The 17,260-nt window shown below is 39.6% G+C and overlaps 3 protein-coding genes across 10 annotated transcripts; 1 reads left to right on the top strand and 2 right to left on the bottom strand.

The window, feature by feature from the left end:
• Nucleotides 1–246: 246 nt before the first annotated feature.
• On the bottom strand, nt 247–4,652 carry LOC105274848 (Hermansky-Pudlak syndrome 5 protein homolog). The gene is made up of 6 exons (XM_011331305.3): nt 4,551–4,652; nt 3,979–4,089; nt 3,582–3,815; nt 1,389–3,415; nt 898–1,015; nt 247–542 (listed from the first exon to the last, which is right to left on the bottom strand). Exons 1-6 carry the CDS (start codon nt 4,650–4,652, stop codon nt 288–290), a joined length of 2,847 nt encoding a protein of 948 aa, XP_011329607.1. The 3' UTR covers nt 247–287.
• Nucleotides 4,653–4,699: 47 nt separating this feature from the next.
• Nucleotides 4,700–10,934, top strand: LOC105274847 (probable cytochrome P450 301a1, mitochondrial). 6 transcript variants are annotated; one of them, XM_026971695.1, is made up of 13 exons: nt 4,700–4,841; nt 4,977–5,165; nt 5,253–5,365; nt 5,494–5,576; nt 7,036–7,515; nt 8,006–8,122; nt 8,198–8,274; nt 8,808–9,009; nt 9,114–9,276; nt 9,530–9,699; nt 9,854–9,932; nt 10,235–10,441; nt 10,545–10,687. In XM_026971695.1, the coding sequence occupies exons 5-13, from the start codon at nt 7,037–7,039 to the stop codon at nt 10,650–10,652; spliced, it is 1,602 nt and encodes a 533-aa protein (XP_026827496.1). In that variant the 5' UTR covers nt 4,700–4,841; nt 4,977–5,165; nt 5,253–5,365; nt 5,494–5,576; nt 7,036; the 3' UTR covers nt 10,653–10,687. The 6 variants fall into 6 exon arrangements, with proteins under 6 accessions (XP_026827496.1, XP_026827495.1, XP_011329606.1 ...); XM_026971694.1 differs by having other exon boundaries at nt 5,491–5,576; nt 6,899–7,515; XM_011331302.3 differs by having other exon boundaries at nt 4,701–4,841; nt 5,491–5,576.
• On the bottom strand, nt 10,742–16,830 carry LOC105274846 (probable cytochrome P450 49a1). Of its 3 annotated transcripts, none has more exons than XM_011331297.1 (11): nt 15,321–16,830; nt 15,008–15,217; nt 13,967–14,213; nt 13,360–13,476; nt 13,019–13,095; nt 12,745–12,940; nt 12,504–12,663; nt 12,257–12,426; nt 12,037–12,115; nt 11,517–11,714; nt 10,742–11,067 (listed from the first exon to the last, which is right to left on the bottom strand). In XM_011331297.1, the coding sequence occupies exons 2-11, from the start codon at nt 15,207–15,209 to the stop codon at nt 10,939–10,941; spliced, it is 1,575 nt and encodes a 524-aa protein (XP_011329599.1). In that variant the 5' UTR covers nt 15,210–15,217; nt 15,321–16,830; the 3' UTR covers nt 10,742–10,938. The 3 variants fall into 3 exon arrangements, with proteins under 3 accessions (XP_011329599.1, XP_026827497.1, XP_011329600.1); XM_026971696.1 differs by having other exon boundaries at nt 15,008–15,427; nt 15,622–16,830; XM_011331298.1 differs by having other exon boundaries at nt 15,008–16,830.
• Between the last annotated feature and the right edge of the window lie 430 nt (nt 16,831–17,260).

Raw genomic sequence — 17,260 nt, 5'->3', positions numbered from 1 at the left:
GCAATCCTATAAAGATAATACGTTTTGATAACGAACAGGAGCAGTAAATTTGAAACGTGTGCGCTCTGTCGAATCGATAGAACGGTAAACTCTGTATTACAGCGATCTCTGTCCTACGCGCGATTCAAGACTTGTCCATTCCATTTTGAACTGTGATAGCGAATGTATTCAAGTAATAAATCCAAGTACAATAAGCGACGAGACGTATATTCGAGGTGAGTTTGAGTCTACGAGAGAGAATTGTATGAATGCATGTAACTGTTTTATTTAACTCGTATTTACAATATTTACTGATGAAGATTACATTTAGTGAGCTTTCTCTCTATCATACAATTTACATGGTAGGCGTGTCCGCATCGGAAGATCGCGATCCCACTGTTACCTAATAGAATCGGCGTCTCTAAGGATAGCGTGCAGCACGGGCACGTCAATGATTTGGCCTGATAACGCATGCCCCAGTGATGAGCGCCGGTCCCGAACACATTTTTGTCTATCGACCGCCTTAAATCGTGTTCGAGGGTTTTGGCCAGTTGGTCGCGCACCTGTGCAACAAAGATGATATTCAAGATCTTTTGATTGCACACTCGTAAGCTCCTCGAGCTGCTTGAGAATACAGAGCGAATTACATAACTAGGTCATACTGATTATTTATTGTTAGCAGAGTGATCTAAATTTATTCAAACATAATATGTCTATAGTATAGTTAATACATATTTTCTATTAATATTTTTTAACAAGTTTTACAAATGGGAAGATGCTCAAACTCGTGTGATTCGCTTTGTAGATTTAGACAATCTACAGATTTGAAAAGTGTTTTTTTTTTATACAACTTTTAAATGCTTTTCAGACATATTTGTATTTTATTCGTTACATATATAAAGTTAATACTGAAATTACCTGTGGTGAGCACATTGTACCGAACTCCGACGTCAATTGATTAATTTTACTAAAATCAATCGACTTCTTCAAGCCACGGCGATGCAGCATCTTTGTAAATATGATCGACTGGAATATACTGTAATAAAATGTGATACATTCATATTAATATTTAGTTGTAGTACGTAGCTAATATTAATTTAGTTTTTTACACGTACAGAGTATTTTTGATCAAACTATTTTAATGAAATTAATATTAAAAAATGTTGAGAATTATTTTGAATTAGATAGCTGCAAAATAAATCAAAGACACTCTGTAATGTTACATGTCACTATGCATTCTGTATTCTTCCAGTATTTTACAAGATGTCAAATGAAAAAGTGAGCATTGTTAGTCGACATAACATTTTTATCGATAGTGAGCATTAAAACGGAGCTACTTTTTCGTCACTCCGTAGAATATAGAAGAATACAGATCGTATCCTTACAACTTGGAGGTACCAATTTCCTACCTTCGATCCAAATTAACGTCTGGTATCACGCTTTCCAGCTTGATCAGAAACGCCACGGCCTCATCTGGTCCCTCCCTCTTCATGATTTCCCTGGCAATCCCGCTCCAATCCATCAACAGTTTGTAATCGGGTTTCTTCACCAGGGGCATCGCGCAGAACAGGCAAGTACCATCTTCCATCTCGTTCAGACACGCGCTCACGCAAGCCCATTGTTGCTCGTTCAGCGCTGGCAGAAGGAGCGAGAGTGTGACGTTGTCCCTGGTCTGAAGGCACTGTCTCAACAGGTTGTCCAGCGCGCTGCGTCGTGCGACGCGGACGGACACGTACTCGCGCCACATGTAAGGTACTTGGTCGCAGATGTTGCCGCATTCCTCCGGCAGGTCTTCTACGTGCCGCTTGATCAGAGCCTCGCCGACTGCCAGGAACTTCGGTTCCGCGGCTTCCTCGTCCAGGGGATACGGGTAACCGCAGCTGCATCTGCCGCTCCCCGACGCGTTGATCTCAACGAAGGCCTTCGCGAACTGTCGCACGATGTAATCGTTACCGGTGGAGTAAAGCAACTGCATCGACACGTTCTCCAGGAAGGCGTTGTAATAGTGAAGCTCGGCAGCGCGAGTAATCTCGTAGATGAAGCTTTGAAGCCCAGGCATGTCACAGTACGATTCCCGAATGGTTCTCATCCGCCTCTCCATCTCCGAGGCAACCTCCTCGACCTCCTTCTCCGACATACTAGATCTCACGCTGTTTGCCAGAGCGTAAATCGGCTGCAGGTCAGACTGCACCATGTGCGTTATGTTTTCCTGAGGATCGGACTTTGGAGTATTATCTTTGGCACCCAACACTTCGTCCTTGCGACGCGAATCGACTCTCTCGTCACGTACGTCATCCGCAGCCGCTTCAGGTGCGTTTCCTTCCGCGATATTGCCATCCGCATCTCTTCCCGGCTCCAATATTTCTATTTCAGATGAATCCTCGTTGAATATATCGGAAGATCGTGAGGCGGGCGTCAACTCGCAACCGTACGCTCTCCTACTGTTCTCGGCGAGGCTGTCGCTGTTCTCAGAGTGCACAACTACAATTCCGGAGTCCAGTTTAGCCGGTCTGTTACTGCCAGCAGCCTGTAGAAGCGTTATTAACGACCGCAACAGCGTCAACGCCTCCTCATCTTGCAGTATCTCCGGCAGACTTTTCGCCTCGAGTAGCTCGACAATCTCCTTCGCATCCTGAGTGACGATTTTTGACAAGTGCGATTTATATACAAAGCAGGCGGTCAAGCACTCGCTGTATTGCTCGCGACGATACAGTCGCAGTATCAGACTGTCGAGTGATGTCAGCGTTAGACAATGAAACTCGTTATCACAGGTCATCAGGTAGATCCGATCATCCACGACCGCCGTCATGCTGACATTCGCGTACTCGTTGCTCCACAGCAGCACGCTAGCGTTCGCGGGATCGATAATGTACAGGCCGCTGGTTGTGTAGGAAAATAAATACTTGTACGCTATCACGAACAGGTGCGAGAAGTTGACGGATTGCGGCGGCCAATCGCACTCCGTCTCTCCCTGCTGACTAGATCCTAGAGTGCTGTTCGATCGGAATAACGCCGTCGGAGGAACGGCCAGGGCCTCTTTGAACTGGTGCGTCTTAACGACGATCCCATCGGCCGACACTTCCCACAACCTCGAGCCCGGTCGACAGCAGAAGATCTTCGAGTGATGGCTGTCCAGGATGTTCCTGTCATTGTCGGAAACCAGGTTGAACGCGCCTCGCGTCTTGTTGAGATTCCTTTCCTCCCTTTGGGTGTCCAGGGCGGCGTTCTCGTTCGCGTGCACCTTGTAGAAGCACGCGCCGAACTCGCCGTTCCGCGGCTTGTTGCCTATCTGCTTGTACTGCTCTTGCACCGTGTTGCAGATGTAACAGCGCGACAACGTGGAGACCAACAGCAGAGGCGGGAAGAAGCTCAGTTGCACGATGCTCGAGTCTAGGTTCATCAGCGTGCAGGTTGGCGCTTGAAACATTCCATTAACCTAATGATAATGAAAAGAGAATGATGTTTTATTATGTATTACATGGTGTAGAGAATACGGAATATTAATGCAGATATTACATTTGCACCAGAAATGCTGTTAAATTGTTAAATTATTTACTCAGATATAAACTTTTAGCGTCTTTGCTTGATATAGTGCTACTTACCGTGAATATCGACAGCACCATGATAGAAACTCTTCCGACTGCATCTCCTACATATATCTCTATACTGTTACTGTTCCAGCAGAGGCAAGTGATTTGTTCATACATGTGCTCCGTAGATACAGCTATTAACTGTGGAGTGGACTTTAGAGAGACTAGACAGATAGTACCACGAGTTGTTGCTAAGGCTACAGTCTTTTCGTCAGGTGATATCGCGACACGCGAAACCACACCCTCCTGGTGGAAGACAATAATTCAACATCATTAAAGGCAGATTTAGAAATGGTTGGAATAATGCAGAAATTATAACTGATCTCTAACTAATTAAAATCTTAGTTATATACTAAGAAAAGAGATATAAATAATATCTTAGCATAATTAAAATAAAAATATCATTTACCGATAGAGGTATTATTTGCAAGAATGAACATGGTTCCCTAGAGAAGAGGTAGACACTACCGCTGGTGGAACCTAGTATAAGGTAGCTTGCTGAGGCGTTGAAGCATGTATACTGTAATCAATTTATGAATAATCACGCTATAAATAAATTTATACATATATATATTTTTCAGTTAAATAAAAATAACAATAAATGCATAATAGACATATATATATATATATATATATATATATATATACGTAAGAGTAATTGCAATACGAGATACAGAAGAACCCTTACTTTTATTTAAGAAAAAGAAAATAGAATCTCGATACTAAACCCTTACTCGCGAAGCTAAAATCTATTATTGTGCCACGGCAGTTATATTTTTATCGTTCTATCGCGGAATTAGAATTGGCTGATTCGAGCACGACGCCGTGAATTTCTGGCACAAATTTGACAGATCACGTACCGCACCGTACGTTTACGCCCACTACCACAGCATCGCGAGTTACCTAACCTCACTTTCCTCTCGACGTTTTCACGCACGACAGGCGTAGGCGTACGCCTTTCGAACACCTTTCGCACCGTACCTTTATTCGTTGCGTCGAGTTGATCGGCTTATACAGAACACAATTGATCTCCTCGCATTCTGACAGGATGTAAGGAAGATCCAGCGCAGCGGGATACATCATCCAGCATCCTTCGTCGCGTGGGAACGCGCGCGACGCAACTGCCGACGTCACAACACTGCCGTCTGCCCCAGAATCGCCTGGGACTGGCGGGGGTTGTTACGATATTCAATAATCAATCCTGTAAAGTATCCATTGAATATTGTCACTCTCGGAGCAGATATTTTCTGAATATATTCCATTATACTACACGTAATATTATTAATATATCACATTCTTATAATATCTAGTATTTAATTTGCGATCGCTCGTTCGAATCTTCTTCGTATGAATCCTTGAATTACAACGTGCGCGACATGTTTAATAATTGCATGTACGTGTTTATAGGTTATTAAAACAGGACAATGGGAGATAAGAAACTTCCTTTCTGGAAACATGAAAGAAGAAAAAGAACGTATTATATATCTTCATATATTGATATATAGAATATATAGAAATTCTTTAGTGCCGCCGGCGATCGACCTGGCAGATTTCAATAACGTGAAGTGGCAATGACATATTTTATGTTTGCAAACTGTTAGTATTGGTTATTATCACTATTAGCACTAACTAAACTTACCATTTTTACGTCTTTCTTTGCAGTAATTCAATAATACGTTTCAGGCTATTCATCTGAAGTTTGAGCTTCGTTTATCGCAGTTAGCTCTCTTCGCGGAAAATTGCCTAAGGATCGATGTTGTGTACTTGCTTCAAATGATGTAATTGTCTACGAATTGGTAAATATTTCATGTCACGAAAAATCGTTTCACAGATAATAATACACTCTACAAATATCAAACTCAACATACCAAATATAAAAAAAATGCAAGAAGTCGAAAACAATCTTGTTGACCAATTTCAGCAGCATCTTCTCTTGAACTCGGATGCTATTCTATTGAAGAAAAAATAGAGAGTCTTCCCTTGAGAATTTCGAAGCTTGTTATACTGGTACGTCTCACGTTAACACTTTATTTTGCAATAATTCTTGTATGCGGCGCAATTTGTTATTAACACACTGTCCCAAAAGAATAGAATAGATCGCGTTTCGCTAGATTCGTTCATGATTCGTTCATTATTCGGGGTCAGTTTGTAGAAGTGGGAGAAATCATCAGTGGGGAGCACTTCGCTTCTTCGCTCGCGGTACGCGTCATTTTCAGTAACGGTGCCTTCATGAGACGCGTGCGGCGTCCGTGGTCCTTTGATCTTTTCTTCTTTTCGCCGAAAGTGTAGCGCACGTGCGGGCGCGTACGCGTGTGTGTAACTGCGTTGGTGTCATTGCGATCGTGGGAAGAAAAAAATCTCCAGAAAAATTTTTAACAATGTCACTTTCGAGTTTAATAAGGTGCGCTCGCAATCTAATTCCGATTATTAATTACGATCAGGATGATAATCTCAGCGAGACTCGTTCTGCTGAGTTTCTGACTTTCTTCGTTGAACCTTCGTGATCTTCGAAGTTTTCCCTTTCAAAGAGTGACTTCAACGCGTGGGAGAGAATAAATGCCTCGCGAAAGAGCGCGGTCAACTTTCCAGTCACATTTTTCTATCATGTACATCGCGTCTATAATACATTTTAATGTAAAATATTATCAAATCGAGTAGAGACTTAATACTCTAGCACGACATAATTTAAAAACATGAATATTATAGATGATACGATTGCTCAGCGAAGTAATGCAGACTTAAATCGCGCGTCGTTTAATCTACTCTTACTCGCGTATGTTCGCTTGTTTCAAACGTTTCTTCGTGCACGGTGGATCAAGTTCCTCAAAATTGAGTGATCTCAAGTCTTGTTTCTCCTATCCATTCACTGCTAACATTGTTCCGGATAATTGCTCGAATTTTTACGCTTTCTCTAGGCCGTTTACTGGGTCACTTTCGTGTACTTTCTTAGGGTGCATACATTGCATTCTTAGATAGGCTCGCAACTGATCGAGCGCAGATTTAGTTATTTCAGATATTTAAAATATTCTTTTTTTTATTAAATTCCTGTCTTCCCGCAGGAATGTTCATCTTTCTACTCGCATATGTTTCAACTAGCTTGCGAATTATCAGATGATTAGACTATGCCAGCGAAAGTAGAATCTTTCTGGCCTGCGTTGTGCAAGAAAGAGGTGACAATTTAGCAGCGATTGCACTGTTGCAACGTGCAACGCACAAGACTAGAATTCTTTATAAATCTGAAAATTCGCTAATTTTTTGTGTTGATAAACAAAAAGGTATTTTTTTTAATCGGTTTTTTCATGTAGACATTCGAATTTTTTTCCAAACAGATGTCGCGTCTGCTATTTAAACCAACGTTTAAATTAAATACATTAATAAATCAATTATAATAACTTCTCGATCCTCCCGTGATTAATCATCATTCCCTTCAAACGTAAATCGAAAGATAACGGACAATCCGCTACAGAATGAAGCCGCGCTTACGGATCTACACGGTACCGCATCACCCGCTAACACCTCGTCAGTTATTCTATCGAGGAATCGGCCTTCGGGGTATGTGTAATAGCGCAATTGCTTCCGAGTGCCCTCACGAGGTCTCCCAGGGCATCGCGTCTTCGCATGTGAAGCCGTACGACGAGGTACCGGGACCAAGGCCAATACCAATTTTGGGCAATGCCTGGCGATTGTTGCCGCTAATCGGCCAGTACCAGATCTCGGACGTCGGCAAGATCTCGCAAATGTTCTATGACGAGTACGGCAAGATCGTGCGACTGGGCGGCTTGATGGGTCGTCCCGATCTGCTGTTTGTCTACGACGCCGACGAGATCGAGAAAGTGTATCGGCAGGAGGGCCCTACGCCCTTCAGACCCGCCATGCCCTGCCTGGTGCATTACAAGAGCGTCGTGCGGAAGGACTTTTTCGGCGAGCTACCTGGCGTCGTTGGCGTGTAGGTGAACGATAAATGAAATGGGAAATCATTTTGAAGGAAGATGACAAAATGTTAATCTGAAACACTTGTTTTTTCTTTTTATTTATTTCTTTTATTTAATAATCATAGGAGAAAAGATTCCTTTATCAACACTTATATATATAATTAATATATATAGATATTAATAAGTTATTAACAATCTAGCAAAAGTAATAATAATAAAATTGGTTGAAGGTAAATATTATATGCTTAGCATTATAGACTTGATTTATTAAAATCAGATATCTGATTTAAATTTACACATCTAATTTTACACCTGCCTACCCGTACGGATAGATCAGAGAAATTTATTAGGCAAAGGGAAAGATTAAATATGCAGGAAGAGAAAGTGAGAGAAACTTGATTTTGACATTTTAGTGAAACATCAATAATACTAGAAAATAATTACAGCAGAATTGTCCTCGAATGTAATCGTATCTATTGCACATAAACTGATTTCTCTTATTAGACACGGCGAGCCGTGGAAAGAATTTCGTACACGTGTTCAGAAACCCGTCCTACAACCGCAGACCATAAGAAAGTACATAACACCAATCGAAATTGTAACGATGGACTTTATAAAGAGGTAGGAACTTGTGATGCAATATGACACGTGGAGCGATGGTCTACTACATGCGCTCACATGCCTAACACGTTACAGAATCGAGAAGATCAAGAAAGATGATGATGAACTACCTGGCGATTTCGACAATGAGATACACAAGTGGGCCCTTGAATGTCAGTTTTGATTTGATTTATTGAACTTCCTTCATGTCTATCTACAATATTTATCTATCCTTCACTCTTATCTTAATCGCATATTACATTAATCTCTTCGTAAGTTCATTTAACATTGAATATTAATTTGCTTAAATGAAAAATTAATTTAACATTGAACTTTAAAATGTTAATCCTTTTCCTTTCACTATCTTTTTCATTACGACTTTACGAAGATGCTTTTCATTACGGTTTTAAAATATCTTGAAAATGTAGAGCTTTGTTACACATACAGCACATAAGCTTCGTTGCTGCAACATTGTGCTGTATGGATACTAACGTCAAAGCTAAAATAAATAATCTAATTCGCTAATTAGCACTATAACTCTAAAGACTCGGTCTCGAATAGATTCTATTTTAATCTGATAATGAAACTTTCGACGAAGAAAATGCTCAAAGCGTCTCGAAAGCGCATTCTCGTTACCAACGCGCGTAATGACATTCGAGACGTCACTCGCTACGTCCAATGAATAATACATTTATTACGCGCGTAGGTATTGGCCGTGTGGCACTTGATGTCCGGCTTGGGTGCTTGGGCGATACACTGTCTCCAGATTCGGAGCCACAAAAAATCATCGACGTCGCCAAATTCGCCCTGAGGAACGTGGCCGCGCTCGAACTTAAAGCCCCGTATTGGAGATATATTCCGACGCCGCTCTGGAGCCGTTACGTGCGCAACATGAATTATTTCATCGAGTGGGTTCTTCAGGAAAAAAAAAACTTAAATGAACACGCGAAATCGAACTCCCGTGAAAAATATATAAAATGAAAATTAAATATATAAAATTATTTCATTCCAGAATATGCATGAAATACATCGACTCTGCAATAGTCAGGCTCAACAACAAGACAGTCGTAAATGAAAGCGACTTGTCATTGGTCGAACGGATCTTAGACAAAGAGACGGACCCTAAAATGGCCTACATATTTGCTCTCGATCTAATACTGGTCGGCATTGACACGGCAAGTTTCGTAACAGAGTTGCAAAGCATCATTTATTGCGATTAGTGTCATTCAAAGCCATACATTTGCTCTTCGATTTACAAAGCGGAATATTTTTTTATTATCTTAGTAATGCTTCTTCTGTTTTAACATTCCTTTCAATTCATTAATTTTTCATTTCACAATTCATTTTTAAAATGTTTTCCATATTTTTCAAGTTATTCTATTCTCCTGGAAATCAATAATCTATTATTATGTAGTTAATATATTATAGATATCAATGGCGGTGTGCTCGATATTGTATCAGCTGGCGACTAGACCAGAGGAACAAGAGAAGATTTACCAGGAGCTGCTGCAGATACTGCCGGATCCTTCAGTTCCTCTCACGACGAGTCACCTAGACCGCGCGGTCTACATGAAAGCATTTATTCGTGAAGTATTCAGGTAATATGGAATTTTAATCAGCTCCAACAACTGAATCATAAAATCGTGCATTTAATGAATTTTGCATGCCACGATAATAGAGCTATTTAAAAAAAAAACAGCACAATGCATAAAGAATAACAAATAACGAGACGTCTCATGGGCTGCATTACAGAGTGTACTCCACCGTTATCGGAAACGGCAGGACGTTGCAGAACGACACTATTATCTGCGGTTATAGAATCCCGAAAGGAGTACGTGATGTATCTCTGTCTGTCTCTAACATGTGAAATGTCCATTTAGATAAATGAAAGTAAAGCATGTCACACTTGACACGTAATTATCCGTAATTACATAATTACCGACACGTAATAAGCCGGAACTAGCGGCCATCGACTAATTATTGGAAATCATCGCTCTCCTCTTGAAATTTCCTTATATTCCTATTGTAGAATTTAAACTTTACGTGCGATGTCCAACAGAATTATATAAAAGTAATTTTTACGACGAGCGCACTGGGTGATAATCAATAACCAATTGTATTGATAATTAATAGGTCCAAGTAGTGTTCCCCACGCTGGTCACCGGTAACATGGAAGAATATGTGACGAATGCAAAGACCTTCAAGCCTGCGAGGTGGCTAATTAAGGACGCCTACAACGAGAAACTACATCCCTTCGCATCGCTGCCGTATGGCCACGGGGCCCGAATGTGCCTGGGAAGGCGTTTCGCTGATCTTGAAATGCAAGTGCTCCTCGCAAAGGTACAAGCGATCGTATTTCTATACATGTTTTTTATCTGTATGATGCGTGGGTTACTTACTGTTCGGCTTCTAATTGCGATGATTGTGACACCTTATGTTTCAGCTCCTGAGGTCGTACAAGTTGGAGTATCACCACAAGCCGCTGAAGTACAAGGTCACGTTCATGTACGCGCCTGACGGGGAACTCAAATTTAAAGTACTAAAACGATAGTTTTGTCTACACTCCCGTAAGTCGCGCGCCTACGCGTCATATAAAATAGATTTAGGGTAGTAAATTAGAATAGATGATACGTAATCTTTCTTTTGAAATTCATATTATTAAAAATATAATATGTTATTAAAAATATCGTAAATTATCAAATTATACTAACTCGTTTATACGATGCTATCTAATTGTAACATTGAATGCGTTCTACGACTTAAACGCTAACGTCACGTGAGATGTTGCATGTATCAAAGAATATTATAAATACAAACAATATTTTTTCGACTACATGCTAGCTTCCATACGAATCATTATATCTGTCAATGAATCTTAACTTTAATGGTCCCTTCGGCGTGTACATCGGATTGATATAGTAATCCAATTCTTCGTAGTGATATTCTATCCTGTAAAATTGCAGGATCTAAAACAGGAAAAGGGTATTTATTGTAATAACTTGAAATAGTCTTCATGCTATTAGAACTTAAAATTAAAAAAAAAGGTAAACGAGATTATAATTAGGAGAAACTCGAGAGAAAACTCACAGAGACGCAGAGGCACGTAAGCATAAGATAATTGCTCGATAGTTGCGTAAAGACAATTAACATTGTTATTATCACTGGTGATGCTATTAATTAGCAAGCAAATTCTTTAAATTTATCGAGAAATCGAAATTATGATATATCACTGAAATTATGAATCGTAGCATACCTCGAGGTTTTGGCCGACCTACTATCGAGAATCTGAAAGTACGTAGGATGCACGTTGATGATCTAAATCGACGAAAGTGCTCACGAGGCCTCACGAGACCTTTTTTCTCCCAATTGTCGCGGCGATTTAGCGTACCGTTGACAATCGGCGCTCGCCACTTACCTTACTAATGACAATAATCATCTCGAGCTCGGCGAATCGTCGGCCCAGGCACATTCGTCTGCCGTAACCAAAAGGAAGCGACGCAAAACCATGACGAGTGTCGTCCTCACGCAACCATCGTTCCGGAAGGAACTCGCGACTTCGCGGGAAGTACTTCTCCAAATTGCTGGTGACGTAGTGTTGAAACACTACTTGTACCTGAGAACAATCAGCTCCCGCAATTGTTTTCTTCCAATTATATTTCTATTAATATTATTTGCAATGACGATATTTATGCATTGTTAAATGCATCTACCTCCCACTGGGCCAATTCTTTCGACTCTATAAATTTGAATTTGGATTATTCTCGGAGCTCGCCAATTCGCGATTTGATCTCACTTCAAAATTCAATCCAATCCATTCTAATCAATTCCAATATTTAATCTTATCGCTCGTACCTTGCTGATCCCTATCTCGATTAAATAACCCAGCAATGGGTGAAAGTTTCGTAACTGAAAAAAGTGAAAGTCTTTTCTCTTACCCCCTTTGGTACGTGGTAGCCGCTAATTGCGGTATCCGAAGTTGTGGTTCGTCCGTTGCTTATGACAGTTGGGTACATTCTAATTAAAGGAAGAACGAAATTATTTCATTGAGTTACGATGAGTATCTCGCAATAATTGTTGTAAACGATGCTAATCTTACTGAAAAATAATAGACTTTATTTTCGCGTCTTCTCATCCATTCTCTCAATCTCAACGAACCTTAAAGTTTCCTTGATGCATGCTTTCAGATATTTTAAATTGTCGATGTTTGTCGCTTCGAGGGGCATGTCCCTTTGCGGCAGGACGTCGCAGATCTCTTTGTACGCTCGCGCCTGCTTCTCCGGATGCCGCGCTAACTGATAAAGCACTGAGGCCACGGAGGTTGAGGTCTACAAAGTAATGTTCTTGCAGTCTACGATGCATATAAACGTATCGTTTAATATGAAAAATTCTCTCTCTCTCTTACAGTGTCAACGCCAACCAGGAACAAGTCCAGGGCAAGAATAGATGCTACTTTCGTGTCGCCCTCGCGGGCAAGCACTCTTTCTAAAAGGGATAGTTCTTTGTCCGACTCTACGTTGCTCTCGGTTCTCGATAGACCGGCAGCCGTGTACTTCGATATGGTGCTAAAACGCGTTAACGTGCTATATAAATAAGAAGTTCTTTTAAAGGAAGGAGAAGCTAATGTTATGTTCCGATCGATATACCTCACGATGGTATCCAAAGCATTTACATATTTTCGCCACGTGGGTGTACTAAACAACTTCCAGAACGGTATCTTCAGTTCGAGCACGGGCACGAGCTTGAAAAACGTGATTAACGCATCTATGAGCCTCTGCGTGTCCGCGTTCGCATCACCATCCAAGCAACCCAAACGCACGTCCAGCGCAACTCGGGCAATAGCTGTCAATAACAGTAATGAATTTATATAATCATCCGGCGTCAAGGCAGTTGTTAGAGCTTCCGACAGCCGGAACTTACATTCCAAGGACCACTTGTGCATTTCGTTGAGAAAGTCCTCGGGCACTTCGTACTTCTCATCCCGAATCTTCGATATCCTACGGAGAGCAAATAGGATTGGCAAACAAATCGTTTTTATACATGAAGACCATCAAGCGGACAAAGTGGACTCACAAAAAATGATGAAAATGAGAAAACGAAGTCAAGGTATAAAAACTCTTTATACCTTGACTTCGTTTTCTCATTTTCATCATTTTTTGTGAGTCCACTTTGTTCGCTTGATGGTCTTCATGTATAAAAATACCATTCATCAGTCTTTATTAAAGACTGATGAATGGTATTTATGTAGCGTCAAAACTGACCTGCGAAGGAGCGCCGTGCTTGCCTCCTCGATCGCGCCAACGTACATTCTCGCGATCCGCGGCTGCAGCATCACTTGCTGCACCTTGCTCCGGAAATTGTACCAACTCTCGCCGTGGCTAGGAAGAGAGAAGAGGAGGATGAAAGAGGTATAACGGTGACTGCGCGTCGTAAATGAAGAATGACGTCTTTCTTCGAGTGTTAGAACAACATGCTTGCGAAAATGCAAAGCAAAATGTCAAGAGCAAACAAAACCGCTTGATTGTACCATGTTTACATATTTGGACGTGCGTACCAAATTTTATAAATTCATGGCGTTAGTTTGTTAAGTTAAATTATTTTTATTTTCGAGACTCAAAAGGTTTATACAACCTTTTCTACTTGAATAACTATACATATAAATTATCCTCGATACATCTTCAGCTTTCAGCCTTCAACAAGTGTCTGACAGGAAATAATTTGAAATAATTAAAAAAAATAATCGCTATTAAATCTAGCAAGAGACAAACACAGAAATGATTTGTCGAAGGAGAATAAATTTACAAAGTTGGATTTTGCATAGTGTATGGATAAAAGCGAGGGCAGGAGAATTTGAATAATATGGCTTACACAGCGATGACGCCAAGATTATCTTGAAAAAAGTCCTTTCGATGTACATGTTTGTAATAGTCGAGTGATGGCATAGATGGTCTGTAAGGCATTTTCTCTTCCCGCCTGAACATCCGTTCGATCTCATTAGCATCGTAAATGAACACCATGTCAGGCCTGCCTAAGAGCCCTTCTATCTTCACAATGTCACCGTATTGAGCGTGCAATGTCTTTGACACTTTGTCTATCGCCTTTATGTCGTAATTCCCTGAAATAATTCTTTAATGAAATTTTCAAAAAACTTTTATCTTTATTTGTATTATTTTATCTTTTATCTTTATTTTATTTATGAAATTTTCAAAAAATTTTTATCCTAATTTCGATGCAATTCTTTCTTATTTTGAGAATTTGCAGGAGATACTGCTCTCTTGAATATATAACAAGCGAACGTTGTCTCGCTGTGAATGCGTCAGTTTTGCCGTTTCAAATAAGAATAGAGGCAGATTCTACTTTCGACATCTCTTCTCTTGGAAATTATGCAAATATACATTGAAATATGTAAGCAAGCTTGTTAATGCTTCATTTATCACTTGCACACTTAAGATCATCGATTGAAATGTTTGCCGATTAAATACTTCACGGTGTCAACGATATTTGCGTTTCCGTAAAATGTTCCATTAGCGCTGCGGTGCTGTCGAGACCATGCAAATTGACCGGTGTTTACAAATTTTAACGCCGAGTTGGATTTCTCGAGGAGACGGCCAGATCGACTAATCAAAGCACATGACGAAAAAGCGATCTTTTAACTTCAGCCAATATTTATTCAACTTGATCCAAGACATTGTTCAATACGTTTCGCAATTGTCAGAATGTTCGCTCAAGATTGAAAACGGCTAGCTAGCTTCGAAGACTCGTTCCATCCCCCGAATCTCTTTGATGCATATGAAAGAAAGCAAGTGACTGAAAATATTCTTTAAAGATTTTTTATCGATATATTTTCAACGAAACTCGCGGATTAGCTAGTTGATCGGATAAGATTTCTCGTTGACAGCCAGATAGTACCTAAATAAGGCAGAAATCGCCAGGTGTTACCCAGCAACGGGATCGGCTTTGGGCCTGGAATCTCCGAGTACGGACGCTGCTGCACCAGAGCACCACGCTCATCAACGTCCACAGCTAGGACGTTCAGCGTTCTATTGCTTTTCGCGTTAATCTTGACGACAAGCCGTAATAGTTCCCTCACGTATTGTCTTAACGTGGCCATACCGTGACCTATGCAACAAAAATGCCCAGAATAAAATATGTAAATTTAATGTAAAAATTTAAATGGCCTCTCGTTACACAATCAGAGGTGTATAATTGTTGTAATACTTACGGTATTATTGCACGGACGGCTGTACAATTTATTGAATAAGATGTCGGACAGAAAATCTCTTTTTCGGACATTACATGTTGCAACTATGTACGATTTACACTTGTTTACTGCAGTTTAAATATAACAATGTAAATCAATTTAATTCAAAAATGATAAATATTACATATTAGATGGAACATTAAAAATGTATTGTTATATTTTATTTTCTTTAGTAGTAATTTATAGAAAGCGTCTATGCACATATATATTTTTTGTTTAAGTATGCACGACATATCGATTTTGTTTAGAAAGCTAAACCTACACGTTTGCCCAAAAGATCCTTCATCTTGCGACACTCGTGCATGCACAGAAGTTGCGCAAAGATTCGTATGCAAGCTTTGCGCTGTAAAGTGTACAATTGTCTATGCACAGCGAGTGCAAGAGTATGACACAATAGCGCGACATAATGCAGTGTTCTTTATGCGGAAATCTTTCCCGAGTCGTTGTCATGGGATGTGCTCAAGCATAAAGCGCTAATTTTATGTACTTTCGTAATGTACTTTCGTTGGGCGAATAGTCAATCATAAAGTGAATCATAGGCGAGAGTCACAAAAGGATATTATGGATCTTCCTGGATCTATCGGAAATAACTTATACTTTCTAAAACTGTTATGCATTGTTGTTAGCATCAGAATATGACGCTTATTATATTAATTTGAATAATTTGTTATACGTATATTTAATGGTCCATTGATTATTCCACTTTACTGATTACTTTTGAGAATATATTTCGTAAGAGCCTTGATCTGCACCACCACAAAATTGCATTAGCTCATCTTTCTCGACCCAATGTGCATATAAATCAATTTATATTGATGGAAGAAAGTATAATGCTGTAAAAATTTCTTCATTAGAATATTATCTATTATATATTATTATAACATATTGAATAACAACATATTATATATTGCACAATATATTGAATAAGGACGCAGTAACATTTTTCTTTTTTTATCCTGAAAATTGTACAATAGCTTTTTTTATTCTTACTTTTATAGCGATAAGGAACAAGTCATACAATTTTTTTTAAAAGTAGTCACATGTTTTAAGAATGTATGAAACGTAATAAAAAATGTGTCTATCATTCTAAGGGAAAGTCTTCTGTTAATATATCAGCGTTTGAATACTAGAAAGACTGCTGAATTAGAAACACGAAAATAAAATCGTGACAATTCCTCCTAAGAGAAATCGCGCTGCCTCAGATCAGTAACTGTGAAATTTGCAATTTGTGCTTGCGGTGCATCCGCTGTATCGTGGATTGCTGTGACTTTCCCACAGATGATCGTGATTATGATTTAGATATCACTTAATGACGCGCATCACGAACACGCGTTCGCGATCGCGTGTCATTAAAAATGCAGTAAAAGAGTAGTAAGTGACACTTGCACAATTATTGTTTTAGAAATATATATTATACATTAAGAAACAGAAAAGAAAAAAAAGATCAATTAAAAGACGTGATATTTTTAAAAAAATCAATCGTGCAATTAATTTAAAAGTTCAATTGTTAAATCTTTGTACAACAATATTATAATTTGTCCTTTTGTTTAATCATACACAGATCAAAGAAGAAGAGAAATAGTTACGAAACATGATAGATTATAATAACAGTTACAAAATAAAGCTCGAGAGATATTTTTGTTGACTTAAACTGAAGATATAATTGTGCAACGTTTATATGTTATAAAGAATTTTTGTACAATTTAAATATATATGTGCAGAGATTAGCTTACTAGTCTTACCTTTCAGACACACGTCGCACGCGCAAAAAAAACTACAATCGGACTAGAGACTTGTTGCTTTGCGTCGCGTTAAAGTATCCGATATCGACAGATTGAAAGAGGAAGGAAACCGTCCACGAGTGGAAGGGTAAGTGTAACTTCGGGAAGGGGAATTTATGA

The sequence above is a fragment of the Ooceraea biroi genome, chromosome 8 (genome assembly GCF_003672135.1).
Source record: "Ooceraea biroi isolate clonal line C1 chromosome 8, Obir_v5.4, whole genome shotgun sequence".
NCBI lineage: Eukaryota > Metazoa > Arthropoda > Insecta > Hymenoptera > Formicidae > Ooceraea > Ooceraea biroi.
Note: the sequence above shows the minus strand (reverse complement) of the source record. Positions and strands in the feature narration are given on the sequence as shown.

Coding starts and splice junctions, on each gene's coding strand:
- LOC105274846 (XM_011331298.1), bottom strand. CDS start 15,209: ATGGCCACGTTAAGACAATACGTGAGGGAACTATTACGGCTTGTCGTC. Junction 13,096..13,359: donor AGCACGGCGCTCCTTCGCAG/GTCAGTTTTGAC, acceptor TGCTCTCCGTAG/GATATCGAAGATTCGGGATG. Junction 12,941..13,018: donor GCACAAGTGGTCCTTGGAAT/GTAAGTTCCGGC, acceptor TGTTATTGACAG/CTATTGCCCGAGTTGCGCTG.
- LOC105274848 (XM_011331305.3), bottom strand. CDS start 4,652: ATGATGTATCCCGCTGCGCTGGATCTTCCTTACATCCTGTCAGAATGC. Junction 3,816..3,978: donor TGCAAATAATACCTCTATCG/GTAAATGATATT, acceptor GTCTTCCACCAG/GAGGGTGTGGTTTCGCGTGT. Junction 1,016..1,388: donor GACGTTAATTTGGATCGAAG/GTAGGAAATTGG, acceptor ATTTTATTACAG/TATATTCCAGTCGATCATAT.
- LOC105274847 (XM_011331300.3), top strand. CDS start 7,037: ATGAAGCCGCGCTTACGGATCTACACGGTACCGCATCACCCGCTAACA. Junction 7,516..8,005: donor CTACCTGGCGTCGTTGGCGT/GTAGGTGAACGA, acceptor TTCTCTTATTAG/ACACGGCGAGCCGTGGAAAG. Junction 9,933..10,234: donor GTTATAGAATCCCGAAAGGA/GTACGTGATGTA, acceptor GATAATTAATAG/GTCCAAGTAGTGTTCCCCAC.